Below are 20,682 nucleotides of genomic sequence, written 5' to 3'. Positions count from 1 at the left end.
ATTTTGGTTGTGTTAATTTGTAATAAATTTAATAAACTGTTGCCTTTTGCCTGGTGTTTCTCTTCCAGTGGTCCAGCTGGGGACCCCGGCCTACAATCAGATCGTGCACCATTTTGGAGAAGAAGTTTTGCTAAAAACTGGAGAGTTGGACCGTGAGAAGCTGGGGACTCTTGTCTTCTCCAGTCCTGAAAAGAGGGCTCTACTTAACTCGATCACCCACCCCCCCATACGCAAAGCAATGCTAAGGCAGACACTGCGGTACTTTTTTCTAGGTGAGCCGAATGTCCCCGGTCTGTTTAATACCCATGGGTCAGTTCTAGTGTTTTCTACTTATCCCTTTTAGGTAGTTCCACAGGTACTGTGACTGATGAGATCTAGGTAAGAGACTGAGCCATAAAACGTCTATAAATTAGATATACCAGTAATAAATAAGACTTCCCTTTACTTTGTTACTCCTTTCCCCTAGGATACAAAGTACATATAGCACTTTGTCCCATCTTTCAGTGTGCTGTATAAGCCAAGAGCTTATTATTGACAGCACCCCCACCCCTACTGCTTTTCTACCACACAGTATCAAGGAGACGACTATGTAATGAAACATGATTGCTGGCGATTGTCTCTGACAGGAGGCACGCACTCAAGACGAGCTCCATCATTCAGGGCAGCAGGGGGAAGGGTCAGCTCCATTCATAACACAAGCCTCTAGTAAACGATCACCCAGCGGTAATGGGGCTGTGCGATCTATCTGCCGCTGCAGTGGAAGCTTACTAGCAGCTGGCAAGTTTATTGCACAATCCTTCCAGTGCTGCCTGATCACTTATATTGTGAATGAAGATTCAGCGATATGGGGCTTTGTGATTGATCTGCCAGCTGCTAATAAACACAGCACCAGCAGATAGATCACAAAGCTCAGCTAGCTCTGAGTTGCCATTCACAATAGGAAAAGATCAGTCAGCACTGATGGGGCTGTGTAATCAGCTGGTCCAGTGTTTACTTGAAGCTGGCAGATAGATCAGCACTGACTGATTCTTTACAATTGTCAGTGTGAGGGAATGATTGTCAGCCAGCAGATGAATGACACAGCCTCTCTAGTACTGACTGATCTATTACTGGTAGTGAACGTTCTTGGTACAAACAACAGTAAAAGATCAGTCAGGGCTGGTGGGGCTGTGTAATCTATCAGCCGGTCCAGTGTTTACTAGAAGCTGGCAGATAGATCAGCACTGACTGATTCTTTACAATTGTCAGTGTGAGGGAATGATTATTATCAGCCAGCAGATGAATGACACAGCCTCTCTAGTACTGACTGATCTATTACTGGTAGTGAACGTTCCTGGTACGTACAACAGTAAAAGATCAGTCAGCACTGATGGGGCTGTGTAATCTATCAGCCGGTCCAGTGTTTACTAGAAGCTGGCAGATAGATCAGTGCTGACTGATTCTTTACAATGGTCAGTGTGAGGGAATGATTATTATCATCCAGCAGATGAATGACACAGCCTCTCTAGTGCTGACTGATCTATTACTGGTAGTGAACGTTCTTGGTATGTACAACAGTAAAAGATCAGTCAGCGCTGGTGGGGCTGTGTAATCTATCAGCCGGTCCAGTGTTTACTAGAAGCTGGCAGATAGATCAGTGCTGACTGATTATTTACAATTGTCAGTGTGAGGGAATGATTATTATCAGCCAGCAGATGAATGACACAGCCTCTCTAGTACTGACTGATCTATTACTGGTAGTGAACATTCCTGGTACGTACAACAGTAAAAGATCAGTCAGCGCTGGTGGGGCTGTGAATGGACAGAAATCATAATGTCCACAATGCTCGAACCTTAAAGAAGGAGTGGTGCTTAGTTCTGTGTTATAGCTCCACCCCATAGTAATGCCCCCAAATTGGGCTTCAGCCTAGGGTAGAGCTACAGCACAAACAGAAATAAACAATGTGCTTTTAATGCACAACTGGCTTACGGAACAGAACAGAGCGCTACATTCACTTGGGTCCCTGGGGATCCAGGAAGGATTTTTAGGGTATTACCTGGTAAACATGACCATTCCTCTGTTTTGTAATGTTTCAGGTTAAAGCAAATCTTCTGTCTGAAAACAAGACCACCCACTGGAATGAAAACTGGCCATACACTTTACAATTTGTAACATGTATGGCCAGCTTTAAAGGAACATGTAAGTTTGCTCTTTCAGGCCAAAGTGACAGGTTCTCTTGCTATGCTGATATTACCCCTGCCATTCTGATTGTATGTCTGAGCTGTCAGAAGTACCCAGTACTCCCAAGTATGAAGGAGCATGTAATGTTGTCTTTCATGTAACCTTACTCTCAGGATTCAGTGCTTGAGCTTGACTGGCCAATCCCCAGGCCAGAACAATGCCATATGAGGGAGGAAAAGATGGTAATAATCCCGTGTAAGTTCAAACACATACTGACATGGAGATTACACAGCGATTAGCCTGCAGCTTGCATTAAACTGGTGATCCTGCCATGAAGGTCCTTTTCCAGGCACTTGCTGTTATAGGGTGAAAACACTCATCCCCTGTCTCCTGATTGTGCTCCTGCATTGTCACATGGGCATCTGATGCAGGGGCCATTTCAACATTCATTACACAGGTGTGGTCCACTGTTGTCACCCTATGAAATGCCACACAGTCATCACTGAAGTGCATGTATACAGGACATGGCTGCAAAGAGGCTGCAGGTGATCAGCATCACTGAGGTGCAACAAGGGATAAAACAAAATGGGAACACAAGTATTTTATTAAAAGAAATTGCCGTTGCTGATAGTACACAGTTCTTTTAGCAAGCTAAAGTCACACTTTTAGGGTTTACATCTACTTTAATTTTAGTTAGTTCAGATAACACCCCTGCTGGTGTCTTTGTCAAACTTGCCTTTATTTGTATCACAAGACATTTCACTACATATATAAATAGCTTTTTTTGGTGCAGAGGGTGACAAATATCACTCTACCTTTAGGGACTAGGTGACAATTCATTTCTCGTTCTCTCCTGGATTTGATAGCATCGGGTTCTGAACAAAGCAAAGCGGAATATTTTTCCTGGTCCCTGCAGATCCTGAGGCCTACTATAGGAATGGTATTTCAGTCTGAGCTGATAAGAGAGCCTCCATTATGAGACATTGTGATTTGCAAAGTGACTGGAAAGGGGGATGGAACTTATATGGGAGATTACAAAAAAATGGAAAGCTTTTTGAATGTAGATTTGTCTGGAAGATGAGGATCTCAGCATTCAGTTCTGGGCCCTGTAGGAGAAGGGGCCACCAGGGGCTCCTTGATTGTATGGCGACATTTTTATATCATATAAAGAAAGTTGCTCTGTCACAATAGACAGCTTTATCAGATCATTTTCAGAACTAGTGTGTTGTGGGTGAAAAAAACCTCCATGTCTACATTAAAGCCTAGAAAACTGCCATCATCCCTAGCACACCATCTGAAATTTCAACTCAGGCTGACTGGCAGTAGAAATATAAGAGAAGGCAGACAGCAGGAGTGACTGATTCTGTCATATGATTGCAGGTTATCCTGTAACTGGAGCAGTGTTCAGTATAGGTTTGTTTGTCTTTCATTTGTTAATTCCCTCTAGTGTTCTCTTGTATTGTGACATTCGCTCTCTAAAAATAGAATTAACTTTTAGATGATTTTTTTTACATTTATTAAATTAATTATGATTTTATTTATTGATTACATTTTTTATTTTACTGTATTTTGTATGTAAAGGCCTATGTACTTTCCTGTATTCCTCTGCTCCATCTAGTGGTATAATACTGTATTTTACTACTACCCATAACAAAAGAACATTCAGAAGAGAAAATAGCCTAAAGAACATTTGTTTTTGCCTGATTTTCACAGAATGAATGTACATGAAGATTCACTGGGTGAATGTCTACGCATTTTTTTCTTTTTTATAAAGAGACCCTAACATGTTTGTAACCCTTAATAATGACATTGTATGCATGCATTCCTTTGCCCTATAACAGTGTTTCTCAACCGGTTTTTTAAGTCACAACACCCTTTAAAGATATTGAAAATCTTAATGCACCCTAGTCTAAAATTGGGTCTCTTTGTCACATCAGACCCCCGCCCCCCAATTTCACATAAGAGTCCTAATTCCCCCCTTTACATTAGTGCTCTCAGTCCCCCTCTTTCACTCTTTCCCATGAGAGTCCTCAGTCTCTCCTTTTCCCATCAGAGTCCTTAGTCCCTTCCTTTCACATCAGAGCCCTTAGTCCCTCCCTTTCACATCACAGTCCTCAGTACCCCACTTTACTTTAGGGTCCTCAGTCCCCCGCTTTTAAATCAGAGTCCACAGCACCCCCGCTTTCATTTTACTTTATAGTACTCAGTCCACCTCTTTCACAAAGAAGTCCTTAGCCTCACTTCCTTTTAAATCGGAGTCCTCAGCCCCCCCCCCCTTTATTTTACTTTACAGTACTCAGTCCACCTCTTTCACAAAGAAGTCCTTAGCCTCACTTCCTTTTAAATCAGAGTCCTCAGCGCCCCCCCCCCCTTTATTTTACTTTAGAGTACTCAGTCCACCTCTTTCACAAAGAAGTCCTTAGCCTCACTTCCTTTTAAATCAGAGTCCTCAGCGCCCCCCCCCCCCTTTATTTTACTTTAGAGTACTCAGTCCACCTCTTTCACAAAGAAGTCCTTAGCCTCGCTTCCTTTTAAATCGGAGTCCTTAGCCCCCCCCCCCTTTATTTTACTTTAGAGTACTCAGTCCACCTCTTTCACAAAGAAGTCCTTCGCCTTGCTTCCTTTTAAATCAGAGTCCTCAGCCCCCCCCCCTTCATTTTACTTCAGAATACTCAGTCCTCCTCTTTCACAACAATGTCCTCAGCCTCGTTCCTTGTAAATCAGAGTTCTCAGCCCCTCCCCCCCCCCTTCATTTTACTTTAGAGTACTCCGTCCTCCTCTTTCACAACCAAGTCCTCAGCCTCGTTTCCTTTTAAATCAGAGTCCTCATCTCCTACCCTCCTGTTCATATCAGAGTCCTCATCCTCATTCACATCAGCACTTTCAGCCAGCCCATCTGCACCAAGGGCACACATGAATGTGCAGAAATATGGGACACAGCGCAGCACCCCTGAAGAGCCCAGAAGGCACCTTGTTTGAAAAATGCTGACTTATTGAAGGGTTCCTTTTTGTGTTATTTTAATAGTGATCAGAAAGTACCTGGTAGTCAGTCAGCTGTTTCCCCAGCATTCTGAGCACTCAAGCACAGAAGCAGATCTGTGCTGCTGTGGTCATTTTGCATGCCTTCGCTACTAATCAGAGGTACAGGATGCCTTGCTGGTGTAGTTGGCATGAAAGACACGGCTCTCTGCCCAGCTCAGCTCATTTTGACTGACAATGGCTTCTGTACAGAGTCACAATGTCAAAAAAACCACATAACAGAACTACTAGTACCATTCCCCGCAGAACAGTGCGGAGACGGTAATTGTGGTCAGGTGACTGCTGAATAAAAGACATTTTAAAGGTATTTGGGGGGGTGTTTTTGTGAGTATTGTGGTATTTTAGAGCCTTGTCATTGAAATTATATGTTAGTTTTCTTTTGCCATCTATACTTCACATATAGTTAGTTGTATCTCCAGTGCTGTTCAAAAAGTACCGAGGTCTGAATTTATGATTAGTAATCATTTTCTCCCTACACCTCAGGATATCGATATGTGATCCTTGACATCCCATTGTTATTTGAAACGAGGACCCTGATGCGTTATATGAAGCTCGCTGTACTTGTTTACTGGTAAGTGGGGAGTGGGAGGGGGGCAATTATAAAGAAAACTCCACTTTTGATGAATTAATGTTTTAAAATATAGAACAGCTACAAAAACCATTTTGTCATTTAGTATTGTTAAAGCGGAATTCTGCAAATACAGCTGGCATAGCAATGATCAATGCTTTAATTTACAAATCATTCGGCAATTAAAGAGGTTCCTAGGCATATAGTGTGTTTAATAGTTTGTCTGGACTTGTTCTTTAAACATATCACAAATTTGGGGCAATTTAAACTGAACGTACAATAAAAAGACACAAAAGTAGGTTTCCTCCCGTAAAAACTGCACGTCATAACAATCAGTAGAAACAATCAGTAGAAACAATCAGTAGATCCACAAAGAAAGGAAACTGAAGTTACATGGAAGTCTTGACAAGGTTTCATTGGGAGGTGGTTAGGGATGGGCCCAAATGATTATTTTACAGCAAAAGATCTAATTGGATATTAATTAAAGCTAAAGTGTAGGTGTGGTTTTTATAGCATAGTTACATTGCTCCAGCTTGTAACAATGTCATATCTCATACCTTATCAATCCCTGGAGAAGCTGCAGATCACCGTAGTAGTCACAGCTACAACAGTGGTCTTCTGAGTGTCTTTACATCAGGTACATTTTGAACACTTGTTTTTCATACATGATTGAGCTCAACTGTGCAAATGAATAGGAATACTATTAGTGAAAAATACCATTTCAAAATGATCAATAGATCTTGAAATATAGGCAGCCTAAGGCTGAAGTGTAGGTGTGAATTTTATAGCAAAGTTTCATTGGTCCAGTTTGGAACAATCTAAATATGCATATTTCATACCTGACCAATTCCTAGAGAAGCTGCAAATTACTGTAGTAGTTGCTGCTACTACAGTGATAACAGCAGTCTTTAAGGTCAAGGGCCAGGCGGTTGCCCTTCCACAGCAACCACAGTGTCACGTACCTGGTCAAGCAGACGAGAGGGCTGCCCTTACACCTCTTGTCCTATTTCCCCAAGGGATGATGACAGGGTATAGCAGGGCACAGAGTGACCCATGCCTGTAGGAGATCTGGTTCTGAATATCTGGGAAGCCGATGCAGAGTTGGAGCAGGTCAACTAGTAGTAGGGAGATACTGGATCTTGGATGTGTAGTCAGACAAGCAGAGGTGGGCAACAGCCGGGCAACAGGAGTGCAATGTCAGGAACCAGGTGCAGAGTCAAAGCCGGGCCAGGGTCAGCATCAAGCGAGCAGATGTAACAGAGCAGCAGGCAGGAAGCAAGGTCCAAGCGCAAGCCAGAGTCAGCAGTAGAGGTTCAGGAACAAACAGGATGAGCAAGCTGGGTCAGGATACAGATGAGCACAGATCCGGGTCACAAGCAGAAGAAGCTGATGAGTACTCAGCAATGAACCTGAGTCCTGTAAGACTTTAAATATGTCACTAGGCGCCAAAGTCCATTAATCTCTTAGCGCCGGAGCCTCCCGGCCCTTTATGAGTTTCAGAAGCCGGGAGGTGGCCAGTGTTTCAGGGTCATGTGACCGCTGTGATTCGCTGTCATGGCGGTCACATGATCGAAAAAAGTCCAGATCGAAAGGGGAGATCGGAACCTTTCCGTGAGTCACGGATATATGTGCTGGAAGCGCACAGGGCACGCGCTCTCAGCACATATGTATTTTCTAATGACGCGCAAATATGCGGCCGCTCGGCGTCAAGGTCCAGACGCCGAAAGGCCGCGTATTGGCATGCGCTCGGTGTCAAGGGGTTAAACGAGCATGATCATGCATATGAGCACATGCACAATGCTAATGATCCTGTGCACATACATGTGCTTGTACCCATATAGATGCGTACAGGGTCCTAATACTGTGCACAGTTCTATGGACCGTTCTGTTTGCTTACACATTCCTTTGAGCATGGTCTTGAGCATGACATTCATGACACACAGGGAGTTCTCTGATTGGACAAGGAGAGGCAAGCTTTTGACTTCACGATCCCCACCTTGTCCAATCAGAGATTTGTTTGTTTTCACATGGTATTTTTTACTAATGGTAACTTTTTAAACATTTTGTATTATTTGCTCTGTATGAAATGTAGGTTAGTTGGTAGGTTTACTTAGCTGACTTATACTTCAATGTTCAAAATGTACATGTTATAAAGAAATTGGGAATTCTTTTGCCACTTGTCACATGGCCAGTTCCGAAGCAACGATCGCCTAGCCTCATGTTCAAGTGGGAATGCTTGACTGGCTTGCTTAGCCTGAATGCCGGCCTCCCAAGGATCACAGGATCAAGCAACCAGAGCCTCAGCATTGATCAGCATTGACCAGTGTAAGTAAGACCAGAATCCTAATTGTTTCCCAACAAGTAAGGTTTTCAGATTTTCAGCTATCCTAGTCTTCACTATTGCAGCAGGATTGCTGAAACGAATCCGAGCTAATTTTTTCCTATAGGCCTGCTTTTATAACATTATTGGCAGCATAGTCGGAACAGAAGAAGTTTGTACTTGCCTCTTGCTGGATACATTAATCACAGACAGAAAACAAGGTCTGGTGCAGATCACTGGTTAGAATTAGATACATTAATTACCTTAATTGATTCTCTGCCCTCAGGAATGGCAAGCTTTCCATTACACAAGATTTTATCTGTCGAGTTTACCTCCGCGTTTCAATATTCTGCTTCAACTGATGATTGTTAGGATCATTCTGTAGTTTCCTTTAAAAACAATTTAAAAAGTAAGAGTATAGGATTTGCGAGAGATCAGAACAATCCTATCATTGAATTTCTGGACATGTAATTATCCGATTTTATAAAATGCTGTAAGAGTAAGTGTAGGCGTATAAAAAGGGAAATGGCTACATAGGGTAAAGACGGCAGGTTAAAGCTAAGATTTAATTGTAACTTCTATAAAAGGCCTACTAATTATGTTTCCAAATACTATTTATGCAATAGTCTCTTTCCCAGTATATGCTGTACAATTGCTGGTATACAATTTATATTAAGAGGCACTCTCATTACACTATGGGGGGGATTTACTAAAACTGGAGCACATAGAATCTTGTGCAGTTGTGTGTAGTAACCCATCATGTTCTAGGTTTTATTGTCAAAGCTTGAAGTGATATTAACCTCCATGGCGGTAATCCTGAGTGTGACTCGGGGTTAATTTTCAGTACCAGAAGCTGTAACCCCGAGCCAAACTCGGGATTACACTGTAGTGTGTGTGTGTAGTGTAATTTACCTTGTCCCTGCAATCCCCTGATGTCCTCTGGTCGATGTCCTCCCACTGTGTCCTCTGGTCGATGTCCTCCCACTGTGTCCTCTGGCCGATGTCCTCCCACTGTGTCCTCTGGCCGATGTCCTCCCACTGTGTCCTCTGGCCGATGTCCTCCCACTGTCTTCTGGCCGATGTCCTCCCACTGTCTTCTGGCCGATGTCCTCCCACTGTGTCCTCTGGCCAATGTCCTCCCACTGTCCTCTGGCCGATGTCCTCCCAATGTCTTCTGGCCGATGTCCTCCCACTGTGTCCTCTGGCCGATGTCCTCCCACTGTGTCCTCTGGCCGATGTCCTCCCACTGTGTCCTCTGGCCGATGTCCTCCCACTGTGACCTCTGGCCGATGTCCTCCCACTGTGACCTCTGGCCGATGTCCTCCCACTGTGTCCTCTGGCCGATGTCCTCCCACTGTGTCCTCTGGCCGATGTCCTCCCACTGTGTCCTCTGGCCGATGTCCTCCCGCTGTCCTCTGGCCGATGTCCTCCCGCTGTCTTCTGGCCGATGTCCTCCCACTGTGTCTTCTGGCCGATGTCCTCCCACTGTGTCTTCTGGCCGATGTCCTCCCACTGTGTCTTCTGGCCGATGTCCTCCCACTGTGTCCTCTGGCCGATGTCCTCCCACTGTGTCCTCTGGCCGATGTCCTCCCACTGTGTCCTCTGGCCGATGTCCTCCCACTGTGTCCTCTGGTCGATGTCCTCCCACTGTGTCCTCTGGTCGATGTCCTCCCACTGTGACATCTGGTCGATGTCCTCCCACTGTGACCTCTGGCCGATGTCCTCCCACTGTCCTCTGGCCGATGTCCTCCCAATGTCTTCTGGCCGATGTCCTCCCACTGTGTCCTCTGGCCGATGCCCTCCCACTGTGTCCTCTGGCCGATGTCCTCCCACTGTGACCTCTGGCCGATGTCCTCCCACTGTGTCCTCTGGCCGATGTCCTCCCACTGTGTCCTCTGGCCGATGTCCTCCCACTGTGTCCTCTGGCCGATGTCCTCCCGCTGTCTTCTGGCCGATGTCCTCCCGCTGTCTTCTGGCCGATGTCCTCCCACTGTGTCTTCTGGCCGATGTCCTCCCACTGTGTCTTCTGGCCGATGTCCTCCCACTGTGTCTTCTGGCCGATGTCCTCCCACTGTGTCCTCTGGCCGATGTCCTCCCACTGTGTCCTCTGGCCGATGTCCTCCCACTGTGTCCTCTGCACTTTTACCATTCTTTCTACCTGGAAACTTGAGAAAATGTCCATAGCAGGGACAGACTGACCATTCGAGCACTCGGGCACTGCCTGAGGGCCCGGGGTCAGTAGGGGGCCCCATGAAATGCCCCTGGTACCTTTTTATAGGCTTTTGTAGGTGTGCTTTGAGTGTGGGCAAGGACACAGGGGCCCCATGATCCCCTATTGCCCGGGGGCCCCATAAGTTGTCAGTCCGCCCCTGGTCCATGGCATCCAAAAAGAGTCCCTTTAGGTCAAAAGCAGTTTTATACCAGCTAGAAAACAGCGATAGTGAATTAGAATCACTTGCAGAATTGAGCGATAGTGATTTGTGGGGAAATTCGTCATCAGACACTGAAATTTCCATGCAAACAATGCACCGCTTTGACATTCAAAAATATTGACATAATCAGACCGCCAGGGAGGTTAAAGGCAGAATTATAACACAAAAAAAAAAAAAAAAACATGTTATACTTACCTGCTCTGTGAAATGGTTTTGCACAGAGCAGCCCCAATCCTCCTGTTCTACGGGTCCCCCCGCTGGCGCTCCTGGCTCCTCCTCTTTGAGTGCCCCCATAGGAAGCCGCTTGCTCTCGGGGCACTCGTGCATGTTCGCTCCCAAGCCCCACTCTGAGTGTCCATAAGACTCACAGAACAGGACTTGGCTCCGGTCCCTGCTCCCTCTTTACTGGCTGTGAGTGACAGCAGCTGGAGACAATGGCTCCTGCTGCTTTCTCTCAGCCAGTGAGGAGGCAGAGACCCGAGAGACATCACTGGATCGCGATTGAGCTCTGCTAAGTAATAGGGGGGCTGCAGGGGAGCTGTAAACTGAAGGTTAAAAAACCTTCAGCCTTTAGAACAAGCTGAAGTTAGAAGCTGATTGGTTGATTGGCATACCTTCAGCTGATTCTGTGTGCTCTAGCTTTGATAAATCGCCCCTTATATGTCATTTTAGATCGTAAGAGACATGGCCTTTAAGTTGATCTTTAAAATGTAAAAAACTTCAATGACCGCATTAATGTATTCATTAAAAATGCAGATGTTCATTATAAAACATCATTAAGTATTTTAAAATGAAACTAGTGTAATTACCAAACACCAAGGTCTAAATGATATAGTCGTGTATAGTTGGTAAGGTTGAATAAAGACACCAGTCCATCCAGTACAACCTGAGTGTGTGTGTGTGTGTGTGCGTGCGTGTGTTTATGCCACTACCATTTCCCATATCCCTGCATTCACTCACATGCCCATCTAAACGTTTTTTTTTTTCTATTATCAACATTTCCCATTGACACCAGCAATTGTGAAAGGGAGTTCCATATTCTTACCGCTCTAACAGTAAAGAACCCGTGCGCAGTCTAAGGTTAAACTGCTCCTCATCTCGCTTCATTGAGTGGCCACATGTCTTCTTAAGTAACCTGAGACTGAATAGTTTTCTCCCTGTGCTGGAATCACCATTTAAATATTTGTACATTGCTATCATATATTCTCTTAAGCATCTCTTCTCCAGGGAGAATACGTTTAATGTTTGTAGTCCTCATAATAGAGATCCTCCAGCCCGCTTATTAGCTTTGTTACCCTTCTCTTGATTCTCTCCAGTTCCAGCACATCCTTCCTGATGATTGGTGACTAGAATTGGATGGCATACTCAGCACGTGGCTGATCCAGAGTTTTGTAAAGTGGTAAAGTTATATCTGTATTAGGCTGGCCATACACTATACAATTTTCTTACAGTTTTTTTGACCAATTTCTGCCCAATTTCCTTTAGATTTACCTTTCACTATGTAGTGCAAGTGCCTGCCTAATTGGATACAATTGAAAGTGTTGTTTAGGTTTGACCTCCTATTATATGGTCTTTGATAAATCTAAAGCAAGAATCTCAGGAAAATTGTATAATGTATGGCCAGTCTTATTATCGCTTGAGTAAATCCCCTTTTCAATGCAACTGGGCATTGCATGCTATTGCTGAGTCTGTGATCTGCTAGAACCCCCAGATCCTTTGCCCCACAGGTTCTCCCCCTAGTCAGTAACTTGCATTCATAATTTTAGCCCCCAAATGCATTGCTTTACATTTTTCAACATTAAAGTGTTACTAAACCCCGGACCCTGCATTCACTATATCTGGTCTCCCCGGACCCTGCATTCACTATATCTGGTCTCCCTGGACCCTGTATTCACTATATCTGGTCTCCCCGGACCCTGCATTCATTATATCTGGTCTCCCCGGACCCTGTATTCACTATATCTGGTCTCCCCGGACCCTGCATTCCCTATATCTGGTCTTCCCGGACCCTGCATTCACTATATCTGGTCTCCCTGGACCCTGTATTCACTATATCTGGTCTCCCCGGACCCTGCATTCACTATATCTGGTCTCCCTGGACCCTGTATTCACTATATCTGGTCTCCCCGGACCCTGCATTCACTATATCTGGTCTCCCTGGACCCTGTATTCACTTTATCTGGTCTCCCCGGACCCTGTATTCACTATATCTGGTCTCCCCGGACCCTGTATTCACTATATCTGGTCTCCCCTGGACCCTGTATTCCCTATATCTGGTCTCCCTGGACCCTGTATTCCCTATATCTGGTCTCCCTGGACCCTGTATTCACTATATCTGGTCTCCCCGAACCCTGAATTCACTATATCTGGTCTCCCTGGACCCTGTATTTACTATAAAACGGCTGGCAGGTTCCATTGCTGATTGCTTGACAACCAGAGTATGGACAAAAGTCAAACGAGGTGCTATGCATTTATCAAGGTACATATGTTACAGAGCTGGTGAACGTTCATCGAGTCATTTAAGGGTGAATGTCCACTTGATGATTAAAGTGCCTGTGACTTCCCAACACTGAGATGTCAGATTCGGATGGGCTTCCACTTGGAATGTAGTGTGTACGTGTTCCAGCCCAGCTCTGTGTCTTCATCATAACAATTGAGTGGTCACAATAGATATAAAGGGGAAGTAAGAGCATTGATTTGTCAGGATAAAGCTGCTCATTAAGAGTCTGTGGACAGAACAGTCTGAAGAATCAGAACCAATTATTACTCCTAACAAATTCCACTTCAGCTGAGAAGAATTTCAAGTAGTCTGGCTCATTAGGGTGTTTTTCTTTTCTCACTAATGGATCAAATATTGTGATAGACAGAAGTCACACTGGGGCTGATCTGGGGTATAATCTCAGGGAGCAGCTCAGACCAGGATACAAATGGAGAAACAGAAAAAGGGCGCACCGACCTCGTGCATTATCGTTTAAAATAATTTATTAAAGAAACAAAAATAGGTATCATACTCACAATGGACATAATAACACAGGCATGTCAAACTGAACAAGATGTATGATCCAAACAACATCTGAGTCCATACGATGGAACCCTGGATGACCAACTGGCTTACGCTTTTCGAGGGCACAACCTCTTCCTCAGAGCCAGAGTTGGCCATACATCTTGTTCAGTTTGACATGCCTGTGTTATTATGTCCATTGTGAGTATGATACCTATTTTTGTTTCTTTAATAAATTTATTTTAAACGGTAATGCACTAGGTCGGTGCGCCCTTTTTCTGTTTCTCCATTTGTATTCAATGTATTCGGACCACCCCGGTCTGTTGAGGGCAGCAAGCAGTGCATATTCCAGAAAATTCCAGAACATTCCTATTGGGTCTACTGAGTCCTTTCCTAGCGCAGGAGAAAAGTGTTTGTTGTGTTGGAGCAGCTCAGATCAGACCAGGGGCGGACTAACAACTCATGGGGCCCCCGGGCGATAGGGGATCATGGGGCCCCTGTGTCCTCGCCCACACTCAAAACCACACCCAAAAAAGCCAAGGAAAAGTACTAGGGGCATCTCATGGGGCCCCCTACTGACCCTGGGCCCTCGAGCAGTGCCCTAGTGCTCGAAAGGTCAGTCCGCCCCTGGACCAGACCCATGCTATGTGTTCACATTATATTGTGTACAGAACAAACATCATACCTCTTTCCTTCTCTATACATCCTGTTGTGCTATCTGATGTTTAAAGCCAAAATCTCAGAACATATTAACAATATGGGGTTGATTTATTAAAATTGGAGAGTGCAAAATCTGGTTCAGCTGTGCATAGTAACCAATCAGCTTCCAGTTTCTATTGTCAAAACTTAATTGAGCAAGCTGAAGTTAGAAGCTAAGCACAGCTGTACCAGATTTTGCACTCTCTGGGTTTATTATCAACCCCTATATGATTCAGCTAGATTCATTATAAAATTGTTACAAGTACAATTAGCATAGGTACCCGATTTTGTTTTTATATTAGCTTCTCCTCTAATCCTAAGCAAAACAAGACTCAGGCTGGAAGTGGGAGGGGTAAAAATGGTAGCCAATCAATGTTAGCTATTTGGAGCTAATTACTACTAGGCCCTTTATTTTGATTTGGAATGTTTTGGCACAAATATGGCTGCCTACTGCCACTTACAAAATGCAGTAGACTTTTGTAGTAGGCAGTAGAACTAGGCATCATTGGGTGCCTAGCCTTCCTGTTCTTGTTTTCCAATCTAAGTCTATCAGTCTGCTCAGTCTGGCTGGAAACAATAGAGTTTCCTGGAGGTCTTCTACTTGTATGTCAGCTTCTATCCTACCAAACTGCTAACCTCTGGCATACAGAGAAACCACTGGCGGGAAAATATACACATCTGTATACAAAGAAAATGAGAATTTCACACCAAAATTGCTTTCAGGTAATCATTACAATCACAAGAAGGAGTATTTTTTTTTTTTTAATATAAAATCTGTTGTAAATAATTTTTTTAGTTTTCCATTGTCAAAACAATCTTGTTTGTGCTGAAGACTGCGTTGGACTGACTGGATGAGTCACTGGTCGTAGGTGGGTGGTCGCATGGGTGGGTAGGGAAATGTCCCTCCAGTCAGTTGTACCCAATGGTGGATATTGGTGGTAAACCTACTTCGGGTATGAGCTGCTGCCTTTTTGGTACGGCCTTGAGGTCGTTTCCACAGGTATACATAGAATAATAGAAAAGAATGAGCGCCAAAAGAATTCAGTTCTGATGGTGAATTAAGAGGCATTTATTGAGTATAACAATGTCAGGAATGGACTTGCCAATAGTGGTGGGACTCACCTGCCTTGTGGGCTGCAGTACCAGGGCTGGCCAGCGGGTGCTCTCAACAACCAGAGGTTCACTTCAGCAATTAGCCATCACCTGGGGCTGACTGCAGGTGTATTTAAGGGATGGCCAGACCTGCAGTCTGTGCCTTGGTGTGTGTTTTTCCATGGGCCCCTGTACCTTGTAACCTGCATTCCTGTTCCTGTTTCTGCCTGACTTGTTGCCGACTCTGCCTGATCCTGACCTCTGCTGACTTCTCCTGTTTGATCCCTGGCTTGTGACCCTGACCATTCTCTCCGCCTGCTCCTCCTGTACCTACCTGCCCGATAGTTATCGACCCGACCTGCCTGACTACGTTGTGCTCTATATGTGTATGTACCTGTGCATCTATATCAGTTTAGGTTTGGGTTTGTTTCACCTTGTTGTATGTATTTGTGTTAGCTTGGGGTTTGGTGCACTGCGTTTATATTTGTATTGTTAGTCTTAATAAATTGTCTTATTTATACCATATCTGAAGCCTACGTTTCCCTGTGTCAGTACACACATCTCTGGTCACACCCGCATCCCTGACAAACAAGTACATCAAGCCAATGAGTTTCGGGAGAAAAGACCCTTCTTCTTTTAGGGCTGTTGCTTCACGCTATTAAATGGGAAAAATTCCCACGCTGGTTATATATTTTCAAGGTTTCAGAGGAAAAAAATGACCGCTGTTATTCCAGGGGCAGCAATCTATCAAAACAAAGCTATTTGAGCACCCCCCCCCCCCCCCCCGCTCATCTTAAGAATACAAAAACAGTCATAATACAACACAAAGAAATCAACAGAATGATACAGTAAAGCAGTCCGCTATATTCAGTTCCATGATATTCTTCCGACAGAAGACCCTAATAATAAACAATCAGATGCATTCAGGTTCCATTATCCTGCCCATCCACACTCTCCCACGATAACTGCATTTCTAATCATTCCATCCAGTCACAGAGTGGTTACTCCACGGGTCATCATGGTTAGTGGATGTAAACCAGACCAGTTCTAACAGAACCTACAGAGAAATCACACTGAGACTAGGCAACTGTATGTCCACTGTACACTTGTATCATCAGAATTGGTCCAGAGATCCCAGACGTTATGGAATTTCTTCAGGTAACCCCTGGATTCATAAATGGCTTTGTAGAGTGACTGTGTAATACTAATTAATGACTTCCAGAAATCCAAGAAAGGGGCTCTAAAGGGGCACTGTCTTTGTGTAAATCAGTAGAAGGCATTGAGATGTTCTAGCTGAATGAGCTGGAGCCAATGGCTCTATCAGGCCCAGGAGACACATTTCTATATTTAAAGGACCCTAGTAATGGTCACTGTTATAATAAAAGTCACCACTGTATGCCAAAATAATTGGTTGGCTTGGCAGTCCCAAAGCATGTGAATATATTCTGCTAGGTTATGTGAGCACCTCCAAGATTGTGACGAGGAGGAAGATGTTATGTCATCTCTGCAGAGTCAGGCATACCTTATGAAGAACTCCCGAAAGAATGAGATTGGCTTAAGCACTTACTTTGGGCCAGTTTTGGCTCAAACAAACTATCCAGATACTACCTCCATGTGGCCGAAGGTGAAGCGATAATTGGCCATTGTAGCCTATACTACATATAGGAGGTGGGGTCCTCTTCCACCAATTGCAGAGAATCCACACCACAGCCACTCAGGAGAAGCTTCGGAATTGCTGTCCCCCACTGTGCGTCAATGAGTTCTGCCTGAGGCAGATGCCTTAGTTGGCTTCATGGATGGCATGGCCCTGCCAGTGACGAATATAATTACTTTGTTGTTGGTACAATACAAACCTCTCCCTTACTCTATGTAAGTTGTTTTAGGTATGTTCCAGTTCACCTATGGTTATTAAAATATGATGCTTTTGTTCATAACTTTTGAAGGACTTTTATACGAATGCCAAACCCATTTGAACTAAACAACACCCCACCAACACACAATGCATGGAATAGCTGAGGCTTAACGCGGAGCTCCACCCAAAAGGGGAAGTTCCGCTTTAAGGATTGTTCCCCCGCTCCCCATTAAGGATTGACACCTTTGGGGGGCGGAGCGGGTACACGAATTTGACAGGTACCTGATCCCACTTCCGGTCTGATCGCCTAGGCGATCGGAAGCGGAAGGTGTCCTCCCTCCCTGTAGTCTTTTGGGACATGTGGCAGGTCCCAGAAGACTACAGGACCATTCATGAAGCGCAGAGCTACACGTGCATGCGCAGTGGGTACCCGGCTGTGAAGCTGCAAGCTATCACAGCTGGTTGCCCACACTGAAGATGCCGGCCTCCTGGAATACAGGATGGCCGGTGAAACGAGCTGTGGAGGACACACCATGGGACCGAGGGACAGGTAAGTGGCTGTTTTTTAAAAGTCAGCAGCTACAGTTTTTGGAGTGGAACTCCACTTTAATCTCAGTTTTGGCTGACGTTGAGGGCCATGTACAGCCAGGGCCGTGGATTCAAGAGGCTTCATAGAGACACAAGGAACCATTATCTGATTTTTGACACAAGCTTTGTTGTTCCTGTTTTGTGTTTGGCAGTGACCCCCAGACGCAAGTGGAGCGGCTGATACGGAGGAGTGGCCTGTCAAAGGAGGAGGTCCAGAACCGTCTAGCAGCACAGTTACCAATTGACAGCAAACTGCCACTTGCTGATCATGTTATCGACAACTCCGGAGACAGAGACAGCACAAGGCGGCAAGTTCTACAACTCCACGCTAAACTGGAGTCATCCTTAGGCTATCTACCGACTCGAATTGCCGCAGTGGCCATGGCTGCTGGGCTTGTGGCTTTAATGTGGCACCTTGTTCGGCGATTATGGCAGTAGTGAGCCAAGACTAGGGCAATGTGACCTAATGACTGTGATCATTTTTGTTTTCTTGTACATGCCTTGAAAAGAATTTTAACTGCTTTTAACAGTGTATTTCCCAGATAGCCTAAAATGTGCTGGAAGGCAAGAAAGATTACCAAATTCATGTGTGCAGCTCAGGTAGAACTAATCTTGCATCCATCCATGCTTTATAACTTCCTCTGCTGGATGTCTGTTGAAAATCATCAGCCCTTAAAGCTGGCCATAAACAATTGTTTTGTTTTCTGAACAGATCCCTCCATCCACACAGATGATGTGGATGGAGGAATCCACTCATTAGGACATGGTATTTTGACAGCGGGACCTACAGCCCGTTAATTGAAAGGTTTTCCAGCATGTCCCTTCGACAGAGGTTGATCAAGCATTTGACTTCTGTCGAGCAGGAACAGCCATACACTAACAAGTTCGGATGGCGTCTAAAACCAACCAAATTGTGATCACTGTATGGCCAGCTTTAGTCTCCATCACTTCTTATCAAAGCCAAAAAAAAGGTTTACAATTTATAGAATTCAGAAAAAAGGTAAACCCTTGTATTTGTCAGTCTTCCACAGATCAATAAGTAGCTTATTTTTTAACTAACAGCTCCGCAAGTAATTTTTATGGATTTTATAAAATATAGCAAGGATTGTTAATGCATTTTATTTTCTGTCATTTTGATTTTAAAAGAGAAATTCTGAAACCTGGACTATTTAATCTCTGGTTCAAGGAATAAGACAATAAAATAATTAGGTAAACAAGTGTTTTATTCTAAGTTTTGTTCTTAAAGAAGGCCTACCATCTAGAAAAAACTTTGTCCACATATGAGCTGATTTAAAATACAGTTGAAAGTCTATCTGTACCCAAACTTTTCGTTTTTGATAGAGTAGGGAACGGGGTAAAGACCAACCAGTCTCTAGGAATCTCATGAGTACTCTTTGCAACTGGTGAGTTCAGTGCTTTCCATGAAGACCTACCATCTAGAAAAAACTTTGTCCACTTATGAGCTGATTTAAAATACTGTTGAAAGTCTATCTTTACCCAAATTTTTCGTTTTTGATAGAGTAGGGAATGGGGTAAAGACCAACCAGTCTCTAGGAATCTCGTGAGTACTCTTTGCAACTGGTGAGTTCAGTGCTTTCCATGTAAAGAGCTGCTGATGTCACGGCACTGCAGCTGGTAGTAAGTTTTAATGGCAAACGAAGGTACACAAATGCTAGAAATGTACATACGCAGCAAATTCTGCCATGTGCAGACCTTTCTTTGCAAGCCACTGAAATACCTCATTTGAGTGGACTAAACATTTAAAACAGGCATGTCAAACTCAAATGACAAGAGGTTTAATCCAGCTAACATACCAGGATAAGTGACAATTATTTTCAGCCAAAATGGAGTGGAATGAAGGCCAAAGCACCAAACAAAGTAGGATATATACAGTTGTGTTCAAAATAATAGCAGTCAGACATCACTAACCGGATCAATCACTGTTTTTGGTAGAAATGATATTTCTACATGGCAAATAATTTACTAGCAGGTGTAGCAGAGTAATAGAAATCCAACAGACCCAACAGTCATGACATGCATGCTGCTGATTCTGTGTAATTGAATCACTCATTGAAAGGGGCATGTTCAAAATAATAGCAGTGTGGAGTTCTATTAGTGAGGTCATTCATTCTTTGAAAAACAGGTGGCAATTATTGCCCTTATTTAAGGAAGGAAGGCAGCAAATGTTGTACATGCTGGTTACAGTGCATTTCTCTCTGAAATTCTGAGGGAAATGGGTCGTTGCAGACATTGTTCAGAAGAACAGCGTACCTTGATTAAAAAGTTGATTGGAGAGAGGAAAACATATAAGGAAGTGCAGAAAATGATAGGCTGCTCAGCTAAAATGATCGCAAATGCTTTAAAATGGCAACCAAAACCTGAAAGACGTGGAAGAAAGCGAAAAACTACCATTCGAATGGATAGAAGAATAGCCAAAGTTTCAAGGACTCAGCCAACAATCAGCTCCAGGAAGATCAAAGAAGGTGTAAAGTTCCCTGTGAGTACTGTTACAATTAGAAGACGCCTATGTGAAGCCAAGCTATCTGCAAGAAGCCCCCGCAAAGTCCCACTGTTGAAAAAAAGACGTGCTGAAGGTTACAATTTGCCAAAGAGCACGTTGACTGGCCTAAAGAGAAATGGCGCAACATTTTGTGGACTGATGAAAGTAAGATTGTTCTTTTTGGGTCTAGTGGCCAGAGAAAGTTTGTCAGACGACCCCCAAACACTGAATTCAAGCCACAGTACACTGTGAAGACAGTGAAGCATGGTGGTGCAAGCATCATGATATGGGGATGTTTCTCATACTACGGTGTTGGGCCTATTTATTGCATACCAGGGATCATGGATCAGTTTGAATACATCAGAATACTTGAAGAGGTCATGCTGCCTTATGCTGAAGAGGAAATGCCCTTGAAATGGGTGTTCCAACA

The 20,682-nt window shown here is 44.2% G+C and overlaps 1 protein-coding gene across 2 annotated transcripts in view; it reads left to right on the top strand.

Moving 5' to 3' along the window:
* Positions 1-18,969, top strand: part of DCAKD (dephospho-CoA kinase domain containing) — a 33,926-nt gene extending 14,957 nt beyond the window's left edge. For both annotated transcript variants that reach the window (XM_089674574.1, XM_089674575.1), the window contains exons 3-5: positions 69-272; positions 5,684-5,771; positions 17,905-18,969. In XM_089674574.1, coding sequence (XP_089530700.1) covers positions 69-272; positions 5,684-5,771; positions 17,905-18,190 — 578 coding nt within the window. In that variant the 3' untranslated portion in view covers positions 18,191-18,969. The remainder of the gene's footprint in view (positions 1-68; positions 273-5,683; positions 5,772-17,904) is intronic.
* The last annotated feature ends 1,713 nt before the right edge of the window (positions 18,970-20,682 follow it).

Source organism: Staurois parvus, unplaced genomic scaffold (genome assembly GCF_062004578.1).
Source record: "Staurois parvus isolate SC_StPar_1 unplaced genomic scaffold, SC_StPar_1.0 ptg000151l, whole genome shotgun sequence".
Lineage (NCBI taxonomy): Eukaryota > Metazoa > Chordata > Amphibia > Anura > Ranidae > Staurois > Staurois parvus.
Note: the sequence above shows the minus strand (reverse complement) of the source record. Positions and strands in the feature narration are given on the sequence as shown.